This window comes from Coturnix japonica, chromosome 28 (genome assembly GCF_001577835.2).
Source record: "Coturnix japonica isolate 7356 chromosome 28, Coturnix japonica 2.1, whole genome shotgun sequence".
Lineage (NCBI taxonomy): Eukaryota > Metazoa > Chordata > Aves > Galliformes > Phasianidae > Coturnix > Coturnix japonica.
The window spans coordinates 1,415,201-1,432,000 of record NC_029543.1 but is presented as its reverse complement, the minus strand read 5'-3'; the positions used below and the strand labels follow the sequence as shown (position 1 = coordinate 1,432,000).

General features: G+C 52.1%; 1 protein-coding gene across 4 annotated transcripts; it reads right to left on the bottom strand.

Moving 5' to 3' along the window:
* Positions 1 to 169: 169 nt before the first annotated feature.
* Positions 170 to 16,155, bottom strand: ATP8B3 (ATPase phospholipid transporting 8B3). Of its 4 annotated transcripts, XM_015886772.2 has the most exons (28): positions 15,991 to 16,154; positions 15,627 to 15,718; positions 15,434 to 15,547; positions 14,908 to 15,006; positions 14,420 to 14,481; positions 14,222 to 14,294; positions 14,070 to 14,140; positions 13,675 to 13,757; positions 12,963 to 13,121; positions 12,723 to 12,811; positions 12,182 to 12,375; positions 11,695 to 11,903; positions 11,524 to 11,598; positions 11,170 to 11,204; positions 10,896 to 11,052; positions 10,182 to 10,370; positions 9,994 to 10,106; positions 9,454 to 9,618; positions 9,215 to 9,326; positions 8,871 to 8,946; positions 8,215 to 8,338; positions 7,614 to 7,878; positions 7,117 to 7,340; positions 6,777 to 6,860; positions 6,442 to 6,681; positions 6,150 to 6,288; positions 5,788 to 5,918; positions 170 to 5,679 (listed from the first exon to the last, which is right to left on the bottom strand). In XM_015886772.2, exons 1-28 carry the CDS (start codon positions 16,043 to 16,045, stop codon positions 5,383 to 5,385), a joined length of 3,726 nt encoding a protein of 1,241 aa, XP_015742258.1. In that variant the 5' UTR covers positions 16,046 to 16,154; the 3' UTR covers positions 170 to 5,382. The 4 variants fall into 4 exon arrangements, with proteins under 4 accessions (XP_015742258.1, XP_015742257.1, XP_015742260.1 ...); XM_015886771.2 differs by having other exon boundaries at positions 9,994 to 10,370; XM_015886774.2 differs by lacking the exon at positions 5,788 to 5,918 and having other exon boundaries at positions 170 to 4,744; positions 9,994 to 10,370; positions 15,991 to 16,155.
* Between the last annotated feature and the right edge of the window lie 645 nt (positions 16,156 to 16,800).

The following is a 16,800-nucleotide window of genomic DNA, read 5'->3' as shown; positions in this document are numbered from 1 at the left end:
TGGCAATTCCTGGACCCCATCGGGTTGTGTTCAAGGGCTGAAAAGCCAGGAAGTGGGGAGGGGGGTGGGGGGGGAGGTGGGAGTCTTGGTTTGGGAAGTGAAAGAAAAATAAAGAAAAACATGCAGAAACAAAAGAAAAGAGGAAAAAAAAAAAAAAGGAGGAAAAAAAAAGAAATAAAAACGTACTAAAAAAGAGAAAAAAAAAGAGAAAAAACAAAGAAAAAATAAATAAATGCCACAGGCCCTCAAGGATGCAAAGACATTTCTAGTGAGAACCCGAGAATTAAGGCTACCTCACTTGAGTTTTCAATGTTCGTGATTTGAGAATCACGTCTGATACCAAAGATTTTGTTGCCTTGTCTGGTCTGTGCTGGCAGCGCCGCTTTCCCTGCGCCCCCACGAGTCCCCCCCGAGAGCGAGAGAAGGCGAGCGAGCATCCCCGGGATGGCGGCGTGGTCGATGAGTGCCTTTTTCTTGTACCAAAGGTGTGTGGCCATTTCTTTGCTCCTCCGCTTTTATTGTTTCTTTCCTTCTTTTTGTTTGGTCCAATGTTACCTCAGCTCTCCGAAAGGATTCTGGCAATTCTTATAGTCTTTGGGTGTTGGGATGGAGAAAACAGAAAGCCAAAGCCTTGTTCTGTTGGAAGGGAAAGCATCGCCCTTCCCTCTTGCTGTGGTTTTCCCATTGTGTCCCCCTTCAGATGTCCCCAGTGTCCCCCAGTGTCCCCATTTGCCCCAGCACGCCTCCCTGGTGTCCTCTTGGGGCAGCACCATGGCCAGCTCTGCTCTAGAACCGTGCAGAACCCAATTGTAGAACGGCTTAGGTTGGATGGAACCTGAGATCCATGGATTCCACCATGGATGGACTCTTCCACCATGGATGGGTTCCACCATGGGTGTTTCTTCATGGCTCAGCTCAGACTGGAGCTTCTGTTTTCCTTCTCAGTAGCACAGAGAGGATACGTGGCGTTTCTCATTGCTGACGCTCTCCAAACCCTTCTTTTGGAGCCAAGTGCTCCACCAGGAAAGGCTTCCATGTTCCTACAGAGGTGCTTTTCACTGCTGGGAGGGACAGGAGTGACTCTGCTTTAGGAAGAGGCAATGGGAGGACCCTTAGGAGAAGATGCTCTTCCACAAAAGTCTCCCAAAGCTTAGGAAAATCTTGGGTTGAATTGCACCTGCTTGGCTCTTCCTGTTGGTTTCCCCCTTTTTCTGGGTGAGGCCTTCCAGGCTGCACCCCAAGAGGCTCCTTCTGACGTGTCTTGTGGGAAATGGCTCCATTAGATTGGACCAAACTTGGCCAAAGTCTCTTGGGGACACCAAGAGCCCCCCGCAGCACCTGCATCCCACTGAGAGCAGGGCAGAGCATCCCACAGCTTACCCCCCATCCCCTCCACACTATTGCCTTGACCAGACCCTTCCCAACCTCACTCCTCCCCAACACCCAGACGGCTTGCGATACCAAAGACGTTTCTCTATGCAGGAGAAAGCCTTCTTTTCCACCCAGCACAGACCTTACAAGCCTTTGACAATGTTCTCTGAAATACCTCAAGATATTTAATGTATAGTTTATGTGATATATAAAACAAACAAACAAACAAAAAAAAATAATAAAATAAAAGAAAATAATAATAAAAAAAAAAGACTTAGCTAGTTTTTGGAATTTGTGACTTGAAGCTTTATACTGTTAAATTATAATTTTGCAGAAGACGGCATGTTCTTATTTCTTTGACGCGCTCAATGGGAGACATATTGAATGTTAAGGGAACGAAAGCTGGGTCGTTTCACGACAGGCAAACAAAAGAGAGAGAAGATATTAAAAAAAAAAGGACCCTTGGAGTTTACAGATTTCATATTTAAACAAGTCCTTTTAAAAAAAGAAAAATTACAAAAAAAAAAAAAAAAAGATAAAAAAAGAGAGAAAAACGAATAATGATGGCGATACCTTCGCGTTCGGACGTGTTACTTTTCTCTGGGTCATGTCGTTATGAGAGTATTTATTATTCTACGTGTTCTGTGTTCAAATGTAATTTAAGAGACCAAAAAAAAAGACAAAAAAAAGATAAAAAAAAAAAAAGAGATGAGAATTTGATTTATGCATGGATAAAAAAAAGAATATACTCTTTCTTGAAGTAATGTAATAATTATTCGGGGAGGGATGGTCGGGTGGGAGTGGGAGGGGACAAACTGTGCTTTTTTTGTCCATGATTTCTGGGTTGATTAAGAATTTTCTGCATGGATCATTGTCTTTCTGTTCTGTTCTCAATCACTCAGTTATGGGAGAGCCATCCTCTACCCCACTCCGTTGGTTTCTTTTGCTTCTTTTCCCCCTTTCCTTTCTCTGCAAGCTGTATTACCCCAATGGGGGACGGCGTAGGGGCTGTAAGGGGGTTGCGGGGGCACACGACCCCATACCCAGCAAACCAGGTGCAGGTATCTGGGGTGTGGGACCCCCGTGTGCCCCCAGCCATGCCAAACCAACCCCTCCAGGTCCCGTGCCTCTCGGGTTTGGGGTTTTTTTGTGCTTTATCCAGATCTGTGTGTCAAAGCCCAAGTGTCTTCGTGCAGAAGAGAGACAATCAGCCGCCGTCACCTGAGTTTGCAAAGCTCTGGGCTTCTCGTGTGCTCTGAGATGAGGGAAATGGCCCCTACACCCCATTGCTGCCTTCCTCCCCACACTGCAAACCTTCTGGGCAATGGAAGCTTGTCATGTTGAGGATGGTGACGTTGAGCCAGGCTGCTCAAAGGTGTGGATGTCCCATTGCTGGAAGTGTTTAAGATTGGGCTGAACAAGGCTTTGAGCAACCTCATCTAGCGAAGGACCACACAGCCATGGCAGTCAGTGGGACTGCTGATCTTCAAGGATCTCTCCCAACCCAAACCATTCTGTGATTGCATGATGACCCCGAGTCGCTCTCCCTTGGGGTGGCCTTGAAGACCTGCCTCCATCCATGTCTTTACTTTAAAATGCTGATTCTTCAGTCCTCTTCTGCCTCTTCATCCTCCACCTCTGTCATTAGATGTGGCCCCAAAGCTCAAACGACTGCAAATAACAAGATCTCAACTCCTTTGTGCTCCACCAACATGGTCCCCAAAAGCGTAATAGGGTTTAAACCTGCATCTTCTTCAGTGCACCATCATCTTCTTCATACTCATCCATCCAAACAACCCTCCTGGTGTCTTCTGGGGAAATTCTGCTGTTTGGAGGTCCATCTCAATGTTGGTCTTCAGATGCCCAGACCTTCCAACCACATGAAGGTGTCACCAAGCTTAGACCCAACCCACAGCCACCAGTCCTAGGACCCTACAAACCCCAATTGGTTCCCACCTCAAGACGAGAACCCAATGATCTGGGACATCCCAGAGGAGCTGAGCACTGAGTGTTGTCCTTATCCTTCACCCACCAGCACCCATTGAGCCAAAGGGGCTTTGCCTTGTGCTGGATCCAGCCTTGCCTGCTGCCCACACCTACCAAAATGCCTTGAGGAGCAACTTGCAACGATACCAAAGATTTTTTTCCCCCCTTGCAGGTAATGACAATCCAAGCTCTGTCCTAAAGACAATTCTCTTAACCAGGGTTGCCCCAAAAGGGCATTTTTGTGCTGTGGGGAGCAGGAACAGAACCGGAGCCTTGAAAAACAACAAGAGCAGCTCCTACCTGGTGGGAACCATCAGGGAGCAAAGATCCCAGGGCTCCATGCTGATGAAGGATGAGGAAGAGGAGGGTGTCTGGGACCTCCAGCCTCACTGAGTCCTGCAGTTCAGCCTTGTCATTGTGCCCTACTTCCATTGTGGAAGTTTTCAGGGTCATCCCGTTACTTGTGAAGCCTCAGGCTGGTTCTCCTTTTAGGCCAAAAAAAATTGTCAGTGGGGCAGCAACGTCTCCATCCTCAGTGGGAGAGGAGGAGCAGAGGGCTCACGGAACCTCAGAGTCCAGCTTCAGGCATTAACATCCCATAATAACCCAGCCACGAGCTGAGCTTTCCCAGCTCTAAGGAGGTCTCCAACGATGGGATGGTCCATCAATAAGGAGGTCTCCACTGGGCCCAGAGCTTGCAGGTGCCAAACCCAGGAGCATCAGGACAAGATCCTTTATACAACACCTCTCTTCTGACTAGAACCAGAACCAGAACCCAAGGTTCACCTGCAGGTGACTTTGAGGGGGCAGTGGGGACATTTACTCCTTTTCCCTTATCTCAGAGCAGAAGAGGAGCTGCGGCCGGGGCTGGGGCTGTGCGTGTGGATGCTTCGGTTCCTTTTGTATGATTCCTTCATTCAGGGTTGATTTTTTTTTAAAGAAATGAAAAATGCAAAGACAAACAGATCCTTTTTTTTTTTTTTTTTGGGGGGGGGAGGGTTTGTTTCATTTTTCTATCATTCCTTCTCCCCCCCATCCCCATTCATTCCTAAAGGAGAACAAGAAGTCAGGCAGAATTCACCCTGCCCGAGAGGAGCCCACAGCACCAGGTTCATCCACCCACCCCACTGCTCATTTCTCTGCATAGCAATAGGCGCCGCTCGCTCCCATCCCACTCACTTTAGGGGCTGCATCCCCCCCCCTCCAGTTACTCAATGCATTTTTCCTTCTGATTCCACTGGATTTGGGTTGATTGTTTCGTTTTTCTTATTTTCCTTTTGCTGCCTCCTCATGGTTAATCTCATGGGATGGGTTTTGCTCTACAGCCAAATGCAATTGTTGCTCCTCTGTGTCTCGCAGTTCTGTTTGTTTAAGTTATTTACAAACACTAAAAAAAGAAAAAAAAAAGATTTTAAAAAAAAAGCTAATAATAAGAAAAAAAGATAAAAAATAGAGTCTTTTGTGTCAGGCACTTTATCCAAACTGTGCTGTGTGCTCTGGAGTTCGTTCCTTGTTCTTTGCAATGACTCAAGCAGGGGAAATTACCAGGAAACTTCACTCCAGCCTGTCAAAAGGTTTTAAAAAGAGGGAAAAAAAAAGAAAATCTCTATTTGTTCATCCTCTTCTGGTCATGACTGTGTTGTATTTCTGCAGCTTTTCTGTTTCTTCAATAAATTATTTTCTAGTCATTCACCCCCCTCCCCTTCCCCCTGTTGTGTTTGTGTGTGTCCTGCAATGGTGTTGGGGGCTTTTAATTACTAAAAGGGGGATTAAAAAAAATAATGGTGGTTGTTTGTAGGGTCTCTCCTCACTGAGCTGTGGCTCTGCAGTGTGACATAGGCTGCACACCCCCCTAAGGATGGGGGAGTGGGAGGTGGAGGGGATGGGGGCACAGCACAAAGGGCACAGCATTACCAGGGGTTTGGGGACCAGCATGTAGAGACTGTAAAGCAAAAACACCCCAATTGGATTCAGGTGCCCCTCAAGAGGAAGAAACTCATTTGGTCCCAGTAGGACGTGGCCAGGTCAGCTATGGTGGGAGGGCCAAGATGGGGTTGTCTCTTGGGGATGGAGTGGTGTGGTGGCACAGGTGGCATTGGTGGTGTGGGTGCCCTTTGAGGTGTGGGTGCCCTTTGAGGTGTGGGTGCCCTTTGACGTGTGGGTGCCCTTGGTGTGCAGGCTCTCCCCATGGGTGATGAGGCCAGCATAGCCCTCCTGGTGGGAGAAGGCATAGCTGGAACGGTGGTGGAAGGAACCACGGGGGACGTGGGTGCGCAGCTCCACCGAGGGCTCTGGCTCCTGCCTGGCCTTCCAGCAGATCTTCTGCAAGGAGATAAGGGGCCTGGTGACCTCCATGGGGAATGGCATCCATCCCATCACCAGCAACAGCCTTACTGGTTCCAGATATTGATACTTGAAGCAGATCCTCACCTGCTGGATGCTGGTGTTGCCTGTGATGGCGTTGTATGAGCGGATGGTGAGTGAGGGGATGGTGTTCACCACCAGGGACAGCAGGACCACCAGCAGGACGTAGGGGTCGGTCAGGGCATTCTGGGTGGCATCTGCAGGCCATGTTTAAGCAGGGGAGGTATAAAGGAGTGTGAACAGTGGTGAGGGGACAGACCTACACTCACAAAACTGCAAAGGGATCTAAACCAGGGTCAAAAATCAAGACTGAAAGATCAAGAAATTGTCAATCTGTCACCCAGACACAACCAACTCCTGGCATGGAGCTCAATATGGGCTGGTCTGACTCTGGGAGGAATGGACTGCAGGGATTTGGGGCACCTCACCTGGAAAGCGGAAGACAGCAGGGGCGATCCTGAAGGCATCGATGCTTTGGGTCAGGAAGGAGAGGAGGCAGAAGAGCAGCAAGCTGGCTGTGACTATCAGGAAGGAGAACGCTGTCCAGAACTTGGTGTCAAGGATGATCTGCGTGGACATACAAACTCCTTGTGAAGGCTGGAGTCCCTTTGCCCTACAACCCATGCTCCATTTGGACTGGTTACCTCCAACCTCTCATCCCTACCAACAGCCTCCAATGCAACACTCATCCCCGACTCAGACACAATGAAGAGTTCTCACCTCCACAAGGACCGACAGCAAAGCCGAGGTGGCCACTGTGACGGAGAAAGACTCATAGTCCCCCACAGTCCTGCTGCCAACGTGGTCCTCGAAGGCCCAGAGCGTGATGTAGAAGCTGGTGAGCGACGTGCTGACACCGTGCAGGAGCGTCACGCAGAAGATGCGATAATTGAAGAGCTTGTCCTGCTGCCCAATGGTGTAGAGCTCAGGGAACTGCAGGCTCTTCTTGGCACTCACGTCCTGCTGGGACAGGGAGGGGGTCAAGCATCATCCTCCTTCATTGCCAGGTCTGCCCTCCAGGCATAGGGGCTGGGTGCAGCCTGCTGGTCTCATACCTGTTCTAGAAGACCCACTGAAAGCACGGGGTAGGCGGTGTAGAAAACATTGTAGAGAGTAAGGAACCAGCCTTCGTAGAGAGGCTATGGGGAGAATGAAGTGGCTGTGAGCTCGGTGGTGCTTTGGGAAGACTCAGAAAGGATGCCCAGTGAGTGAGGTTAAGTTCTGCCTCAAATCCCATGCAGATCCCTATAGACTTGTTCTGAGATCTGCATCAGCACCGAGTAACCCGCAGCATCTCAGCCAGGGAGATCAGAAATCAGGCAGGGAGGAAGGAGACAGCGCTGGAGATGCAAAAACCAACAGGACAGCTTTGTTCTGTAAGCTCCCATTGCTCACCTGGGCCGTGAATCCGCTGTGGAAAGCAAACCAGACCTGAGTCACGAGGCCAGCAAAGGTCTTGTAGAAGAAGTAGCGCAGGAACTTGCAGATGCGGAGGTAACCCCAGCGGCCGTGGACGAGCAGCAGGCGCTGCAGGTAGCAGAACTGTGCCAGGGCGTAATCACTGCATTGCACGGCTTGCACGCCTTCCTGACCACTGATGCCCACTCCAATGTCAGCAGCTGCAGAGGGCGTGAGATGTGGGCAGTGAGGGTATAGAAGAGCCCAGCACAGCCACGTTGCAAACTAGATTGGGAATTGGGTTGGAAAATGAGCCAGGAGTTGTGCTGGGAGTTGTGTTGGGAATTGGGTTGGAAGTTGAGTTGAATGTTCCTCTCCCAGCTCTTCACCTCAAAGGAGAAGGTGACATGATGTAGATGGTAGATGGGGCACCCCCTCCCCCCCATAGTTTGGATGCTGTATCCAAAACCCACCAGCACATCCCCCAGCCTCACTTTTGATCATGTTGACATCATTGGCCCCATCCCCAATGGCCAACGTGGTGACTTTCTTGTGCTTCTTCACCAGTTGCACAATGAGAGCTTTCTGCTTGGGGGTGACCCTGCAGCAGATGACGGCCTGGCAGCTGGTGGCCAGGTCCACAAAGGCTTTCTCCACCAGACTGCCCTGCTCCTGTGGGTCCGTCGTCCCACGGCAAGACAGCAGCTGCCACAGCTGTCCCTTCTTCTGCAGCACCTCTCCTTTCTGGAGGATCGTGTCCTTAAGGGAGAGCACACGTGGTTGGAACCTCACAGCAGGGCTGGTCAAAGGGGATGGGTGTTATGGGTCCCCTACAAGTAGGGAGGATGGGGCTGGTCTGAGCTCTGCATCCTCTTTTAGCATAGGGACACAAATATGGGCACGGAGGGAGGATAACAACACTTCAAATTTAGGTTTTCTAAAGGCATGTCACAGTAGAATCAGTGTGAGGTCACCTCCTCCTCTAACCTTCATTCCCCATCCCAAAACAGGGTTCCTATGGCTTTTACCATCTATTTTGGGGTACCTCCCAGTGCCATCCAATACCATAGGGCAGAACCAGCCCCCTTCCCTTACCAGGAAGTCCCCGCTGATGACAAGAGCTCTCTTCTTGTGGCACAAAGGCTCTGGGTGCTGCTGTGAGACACAGTCACTGCCACTGATGTTGTTGCTTCTAACCCTATAAGCCTCCAGGATCTCACTGTGCAAGGAAGGAACATGGGGCATGTTGGTCAGCTTTGACCATGACCCATTGGTTGGCCTTTGGATCCAGACAGGGCTGGTACCAAATGGTGGGAGAAGGAGGACAAAGAGGGGCTGCAAGCTGCCCCATGAGATGAGAAATCAGCCCTGCTGTACATGGTTTGGAGGCCATAGAACCAAGCTGAGCAATTTCCAGCCAAATCCTGCCAAGCTGCAGGTGCAGAAATGAATGGGGAAGACTGGAAAGGTGTCAGTGGGTGAAGGTAGGAATGGACATCCAGGCTGGGATGGGGAAGGAGGAGCATCTCCAGCTCTGCTCACCCTGCATGGGTTTTTACACCCTTGGGTGTCATAGAATCAGGGGATCATTGAGGCTGGATAAGATCTCTAAGGTCATCCAGTCCAAATATCCACCTGCCACCAATTCTGCCCACTAAGCACGTGTCCCTCAGTGCCACACTGACGTGATTCCTGAGCTCCCCCAAGAACAAAACCCCAATGTCACAAACCAAAAGGTCAGGATTCCTCACCTCACTTCCTTCTCCTCCAGGATCTCCATGTCACCTGTGAGCAGCTTGCATGCATAGCCCACATTCATTGCTGTTTCTGCAACACAAGGACATCAGTGGGCTGTCGTGCCCCCCAACCATCCCAGGGCATCCTCCAGCCCTGAAGGCCAGCAGGTGCTGGGATTGTGCTCCAGCCCTATGGCTTTCCCTGCCTCAGTTTCCCCACAGGTGACACAATCTGTTATTATTGTGTATGAATGGAACAGCAGAGCCCTGATATAGCTTCCTCTCAGGGTCTCATCCGATTTCTGGTCCTGGTTGGGGAAGAAACTGAAACATGTTGGTCTGGGGTTGGCTCCACTGACCTTGTTTGTCTCCCGTCAGCACCCACACTTTGATGTTGCCCAGTTTCAGCAGCTGGATGGTCTCAGGAACCCCTTCTTGCAACTTGTCCTCAATGGCCGTGACCCCAAGCAGCTGGAGGGAAGGTTGCATGACATGGAGCAGGGGCTCAGGGTAAGCTGGAGGTTAACCCCAGCTCCAACCAGGGGTCCCTGCAGGCTCCATGGCAAGTGGTTCTTCCCCACCCCTGGCCCCATCCCACCTCCAGGTCCTGCTCCATCTCCTCATACAGCCTGTCCAGCTCACACGCCCGGCCCTGCAGCAGGATGTTGGCCATGCGGTGCCTCCTGCCCCACTCATCGTACTCTTCCTCACTCAGCTCCTTGCTGGCCAGGCATAACGTCCTCAAGGTCTCCTCTGCAAAGTGCTGCCAAGATGAGACATCGTGTCCTTCTCACCTCAGCTCCATGTTCCCAAGGGGTCTGAGGTTTCCTCTGGCTGCCCCCGACCCTATGTCACCCCCAAGAGCACTCATGATCATAGAACCACACAACATCCCCAGCTGGAAGGGACCCATCAGGATCATCAGATCCAGCTCTTGGCTCCTCACATCAGACCCCACTTCTGAGAGAGATACAGAACACCAAGAGGGGATTTGGTGCCCTCAGCCCCCATCCTGCGTGCATTTGAGGCTCAGAGCAGAAGGAGGAAAAACAGAACCAAATCCTAAAGCCAGAGTGGGCAGAGAGAAGCAGTGGGGCACCCAACCAACCCCTCATGTCCCAGCTGCTGTGGGACTCACATCCAGAGCCCTCTCAGTGAAGTCCTGGTTGGGTCCCCGGCCCCTCAGCCTCTCCAGGATGACAGTGTCAGCCCCTTTGGTGTAGAGCCGGATGGCGCCCTGTGGGTCCCGCACTGGGAAGGAGAAAGGACAGAGCTGCTCATTGCTCTCCCCATGCAAAGCATCATCCTGGTACCACCTCAGCTCACCCAACACTGACATCCTCTTGCGATCGCTGTTGAAATCCAGCATGGCCAACACTTGGTATGTCCTCTTCACCCCCAGCTCGCTGATGGTGATGGTGTCCTGCGTTCGGGATAGGAAGATGTAGCCCAAACTCCTGGCTGCCAGCACCAGTGCCTCCTCATCTGGAGAAGCTGCCTGGTAAACCAGTTGGTCTGTGGAAGAGAAGCAAGGATTGGGTGAGGAGACACCCAGATGGGCATCACTCAAATACCTGGAATGCCTCAGCCTTGCACTGACATTAATGGTGACCCTGAAGTTAGGCAAGTCATAGAACTGTAGGATCATAGAATGCCTCGAGTTGGAAGGGACCCATAAAGATCATCAAGTCCGACTCCTCGAGGTCTTAGGATTGTCTTTGCCCTCACAAGCAAGGACCGTCACTCCCCATGGGATCCCAACACCACTTCCCTATGGCATCCCAACATTGAGCCCCATGGCATCCCACCACTGACCCCATGGGATCCCAGCAACACTCCCAACAGGACTCCAACACCATTCCCAGTGGGATCCCACCCCCGTTCCCAATGGGATCCCACCCCCGTTCCCAATGGGATCCCAATGCCACTTCCAGTCCCTATCTCCATCCAACAGAAAATCCCAGCCTTGGCAGCTCATATCAATGATATCACAGCTCCTGTCCCTATAAGGGGACCCCCTCATTGGGGATCCCAACCCACCTCCCCTCTCCTCCACCATGACAGTGTGACAGATGGCCAACAGCCGCAGGAACTCCCTCAGCACCGGATCACTGTCCCGATGGGCCGCTTCCCGGAGCCCCACATTGCTGGAGTCCAAAGTCTTCCCCCCATGGCAACTCTGGGTCAACACCAACCCCTGCAAGAGGCATGGGCAGGCTGCAGAAACCAGAGACACCAAAAGTGGGGCCACCCTATAACGCTCTGCCATGGTCATATTTGGCCCCATACTAAGCAGGAGAAGGGAATTACGTACCGATGGCTGTTTGTTCTCATGGCCCGTGCCCAAAGCTGCCAAAATAAGAGACAATTGGGTTTATTCCTGCTTAGAAACTTGGCCAAATGTGTTGGTTTTTTTCCTCCTCTTTCCTTTTGTCACCATTTTGTCTCAGGTGTCTGATAAGGATCTCAGGAAAAAGGAGCTCTGTGCTAAAAGCTCTGCCCCTCCCTCACTGCTCTCTAAATGTCACTAATTAAGCACCAAAAGCCAGCCAAGAGCTCAAGTATACATAGCAATGGGAGAAGGAAGGAATTGGCAGTTATACCATTTCTAAGGGGAAAAAGCAATTAGGACCATTAAAATAAAGCAAAGAGCATCACACGCACTCACCGTAAGGATACATCATGAAGAGAAGGACAACTTCTTCACCTCCTCCACCACCAAGACCAACCCATGTGCCCCAAGCTTCCCAGCAAGACAGAGAAGAGAAAAGAACCAAAGTGGCCTCAACCCAAAATCTACCCAACTCCGCAATCCCAGCTTGCCATCACCAAACGTTACCATAGATGGTCCCGTTGACACAGCACTTCTTGAAGCTCATGATGTTCTGTGTCAAGGTGCCAGTCTTGTCTGAGAAGATGTATTCCACCTGGCCGAGCTGGTCGTTGAGGCTGGTGCTCCTGGCTTTTGCTGGGATGTCCTTGACAGCGTAATACATCTCCAGATCCCAGTTGATAAAGTAGCTGTTCACCAGGTAGATGAATTCAAACCTAGATTGGGAACGCAAGATGGAGATGTTGCCTTTGTCAGCTGGTCGTCCTCAGCCAACCCACCATTTCCAACGTGGGTGTGTGTATCTTTGCATCTCCTTCCTGGCTTTTCCCTGAGATCAAAACACATTGGGAGCAGATGGGAAGGACTTACTCAGGTGATGAGCCCCTTTAGTAGCAGCCCCACTTGGTGGCTGCAAACCAAGGTGCCAGATGACGGCCAAGGGGAGGGAGAGGGGCAATGCGTGTTGGTTGTGTGCAATCTCCATCGTTCTTACGTGATATACATGGACATGGGTATGATGACACTCAGGAGGATGGTGAAGCCCCAGAAGCTGAAGAAAGCCTGCTTGGCAGGGGTTGTGTGCTGGTAGAGAGCAGCGAGGTAGCTGTGTTTCTCTTGGAACGTCTTGGCCCAGAACCCTGAGGCAATGGCGAGGCACAGCGATGTGGCCAGCAGCACCAGAAAGATCTGACAGGGGAAGGCAGGATGAGAATGGAACATCCCACAGGGCCTACCAGACCAAGACCAACCATCATCCAGCCCATCTCACTGCATCCCTGTGCATGAACTACAGAAGTTGAAGGCAATCCTGAGATGAAGGATCGTGGCATAGTATTCAACTGAACGCATCCACAACAAACATAGAGTGAAACCCAGCTCCACCACCCTACTGACCCCAACCCAAACCCTACCCCAATCCAGCGGCCAATTGGAGAAGTTTTGATGCAACCACTGGACCAAGAACTGAGCAAAATACCTCGAGCTCAACAAAATCAGCATCACCCAAGGAAGCGCATCCCCAGCACAGCACTTACTATGACCACCAGGCGGTCCATCATGCGGTCCAGCTTGGTTTTCTTCCTCTTGATCTTCCCACAGTTCCTCATAATCTTGGTATCAAATCCTGGGTGAGAAACGTTCTGTATGTAGAAGTGCTCCTTCCACCCTCCTCTACCCATGGATGAGAGGACACGAAGGGACACGGATCCAGGACATGAGGCAGGTGAAATACAGCCTTCAGTCCTGGATCCTGCCCTTCCTAAGCTGGTGATCACCTGCATAGATAACCAAGCCATAGCACGTGTTGGTGTTGCGGAGCTTGCAGCCCCGCAGCAGAATCCTTTCGCCACTGAGTGCATGTGTCTCTCCTCTCCATTGCAGCACGCCTGTGAAGCTGTGCATGCGGCTGTTGGGCTCCTCGCAGGTCACTTTCCCTGCAGCAAAGGACACAGTGCAGGTGTTGGCTGTGGGGGGAACACGAGGTCCTTTGTTTCCTACAGAGAAGAGGATTTCTCAAGGGAAAATGCCTGTTTTTCCAGCTGTCTTCCAGCTGTGGGATGGGAAACTCAGGTTAAGGCTGAGCTGGAGCACCAGCGTGCTGTGCTCAGTCAAGAAACCACATTGGATAAAACACAGCATCCTTCATTTCCACAGCCGTTGACACAGCAGTGTATGGAGGACCAAATCCAGGGTCTGAGCTCAAGTTTGGGTGCTCAGAGCTTGATTCTGATAGGAAAACAGACATTGAGCCAGAGGAAAGGTGCGCCAACCCAATGGCCCCCATCCCAACCCAACCCTAACCACGCTGCTGGGGAAGGGTCTCCAAGCAGATCCTTTAGAAGGGACCACCCTCCAACACAGGGAAAGTGCTGAGTGATGGCATTTGGTGTCTCTGGGGACAAAGTGAGGCCAATGGGAGACCTCTCAAGGCTGCCCCAATGAGACTATGGAGTGGAGGCCACATCCTCACCCATCTGAGATTCTCACCATCAAAGGCAGCCAAGCTCTCCTCACTTGTCAGCTCCTGGTGGGTGACCATGAGGGCTTGTCTGAACTTCAGGTTTGTTTCTCTGTGAAAAAGAGTCGGCAAAGGAAGAATGAGACAACCCTACAGGGCAAAAGCACTGTTAATTCCGCTATCGGGCCCATGGGATAGAAGCTGACATTAATTATTGGGTGATTACATGAGCAATGGCAATGAAAAGCAAGATAGAGAGCTATCGTGTCAGACATCAAGCAAGAAAAAAAGCCATGGCCCCGGAGACCCTGTCATTAAATCATCCCGCAGATGAACAGGAGGGATGGGCAGCTGGGAGGGAATGGAGATGGGGAGATAGACCTGAGCACCTCAGCCCCCATCTGGAACATCCACCGCTCCTCACCCATCAATATCAGAGGTCTCCACGTAGCAGAGGCTGTTGGGCTCAGAGCTGCACAGCAGAAGCATGTCGGCCTGCAGGAGGAAAGCAGCCAGTTGTGTCTCCCCCTTGCTGACCCCATTAACACCAACCACCAGCCATGGGGTGCTGCTCACTGGGACCAGGCTGTCCTTGTGCAGGCGGACGATGTCCCCGACGCAGATGTCACACCATTTCTTCCAGCAGAAGCTGAAGGGGAATGCAAAGCTTGCAAGGCATGGGGCCACCAAAACCCCTTTACAGCTGCTGCACTCAGGGGTTCTTGGCAAGGGAAGGCAAGGGGAGCACAAGCCCTTCTCCCCAAGGCCCCTCACCTCCCCCCAGACAGGATCTCGCATGGTCTGCTGTTGATCTTCCTGTCACTTTGGTGTCTGCCCTGCACAGAAGAGACAAAAAGAAATGGATGGACCGTGTTGGATGGTCTTGTCCCATGAAAGGAACCTTCTTAACACCAAAACCTCTTTGGGTTCCCCAGCCCCAGGACAGGATCTGCTCATTGAAGCAATCTGGAGATGCATTCTGATGAATGAAGGGGCAAAAGCCCCCCCAAGGTATTTCTAGGGGCCAAACTGTGACTATATCCATTAATTGGGATATTACAGATATAAGTCCTAAAGGAAGGAAACCATCTGGCCACGTCCTTTCAAAGGGAAAATACAAAGCAATGTGGGTGTTGTAGAGCTGGTGGTGCCCCAGGTAACCTGTATAATGGCATCTCCCAAACTTTCCAGCCCACCCCATAGCAAAGGGGTCCATCCTGCTGCCCACCCCTCCATCCCCACAGCCTCCAACCCGCACTCACAATGTCATCCAACAGGTCCCGCAGGGCACGGATGGTGAGGAGGCAGCTCAGGGGGAAGATCAGGGCGTACCAGGGCAGCGTGGAGATCTCAGGAAAGGTCTGGGGATGGAGAAGGGCACCTCACTGACCCCCATCCCACCATGGGGCCCACTATGGGTCCAGCTCTCCTCCTCAGAAGGGCCCAAGGATGGAAGGAACCAAGCTAAGAACTGGTAGGGTTTTTGTCTATACGTTTTCTACACCATCTTAGTTTCTATCCAAACCCAACTAATTTCAAATGATCAGATTTCTTTCTCAGTTTCAGCCACTCAGAGGCCCTGAAAGCCACCAAATGATGCTGCAGATCCTTGGCACCACCTTACTGCATTAGTGCAAAAGGGGAACCCACATCAGCTCCAGATCCTACAGTGTTCATCCATAAAGGTTGGAGGTGAGAACAAAAGTGACCCTACAGATGGCACCAGACACCCCCCCTTTGGTGATGGTCCTTATCACCCTCGTGCTTCTCCCCTCGCCTCCATCTCACCTGCAGGAGGATGACAAAGACAAAGTAGACGTTGGCCATGCGGTGGAGCTGCTCATAGAGGTTGAGTGGGAGGAAGGTCAGGACGTTGTACTTGGCTGTTTTAATGGCATTGCCCTGCAGAAATAACAGCAGGTTAAAGCCAGTGTGGGGGCACAGCGCCAGGAACAGCCCTTGGTTGCCCTGCCCGACTCACCGCGTATTTTTTCTTGCTCCAACAGAAGGCAGATTTCTTCCTGAGCCGCTCATGGTGGGCTCTGTTGTTGGCCCACACTTCCCATGTGAAAGCTGGAAGAGCCACATTGTCACCCATTGACTGCGCTCAGCCACCACCATCCTCCCTTCATGGACACTGGGACCCATCGTGGTGCTCCTGGTGACCCACAGCTGGGCAGACACGCTTCTATAATGCTATTATTAAGGGGGCTCGTCCCCTTCCTGATGCTGTGGGCACCACCAAGCTGGGACATCCCAACTCCTGCACCCACCTGAAGGACCATCTTTACCCCAGTCCTCCATTCTACTGCCCCAAAGAAAGGAAAACCCCAACCCACACCAACCTGGCTGCCCCTTCTGCTCCTGCTCACAGCCCAGGGCTGGGTCCTGCCCATCCATGCTGCCAGGACCTGGGGATGAGGACACAGATATTCACACCCTGAGGAGGGGGATAGTTTGGATGCTGTATTGAGGTTGGATGCTGCATTGAGGTGGGATGCTGCTGCTTTGCTCTGCTCCAGGACAGAGCTATGACAGCCATATAACCCCACAGCACTTCCCAACCCCAAACCCTGCTGCCACCCCCGTGCTCTGCTCTCAGGTGCTGCTCATTAAGCAGCTGCACTCACAGCCCGTGCTTAATTAGGGTCAGAGCGAGGCGGAGGTGCCACCAATGAGCGCTGGGTGTGAATCGGAAACACCCGCACATCCCGGCAGCCCAGGGAATATGGGGGGGCACAGATTTCCCTCCTGGTGCCGTTTGTTCACCCCATAACCTCACCTGGATGCCGCTTCCATCCGACCCCACGGGATAACGCAGCATCCCCAGCCCCTGCTCCCAGCGCCGCCCCCTCTCCCCATCCCCACAGACACGCGAGGACCGAAGCGCTGCCCGAAGGTCCCCCCCCCCCCAGGGCAACACAGCCCCCATGTGAGCCCCCAAAGACCCCCATAGACCCCCACGGGTGTCCCGGTGCGGGGTAGGGGTTATAAAGAGGGGTAAAAGCGGCCTCAATACCTTGCGCCGATCCCAGCCGCGGCCCCGCTCCCTGCTCCCTGCCCACGCGGGGACGTGGGCCGGCCCCCGCCACACCCCCGGCACCGAGCCGGCCCTCCCGGTGCGATCCCCGTGGGGCCACATCGGGCACCGCATC

What these genes read in the sequence shown, in the direction of transcription:
- ATP8B3 (XM_015886771.2), bottom strand. Translation starts at nt 16,045, where the DNA reads ATGGATGGGCAGGACCCAGCCCTGGGCTGTGAGCAGGAGCAGAAGGGG. An exon ending in ACAAGGACAGCCTGGTCCCA is followed by an intron (nt 14,141 to 14,221) that starts GTGAGCAGCACC and finishes TTCCTCCTGCAG; the next exon opens with GCCGACATGCTTCTGCTGTG. An exon ending in TCACTGAGAGGGCTCTGGAT is followed by an intron (nt 9,619 to 9,993) that starts GTGAGTCCCACA and finishes TCATCTTGGCAG; the next exon opens with CACTTTGCAGAGGAGACCTT.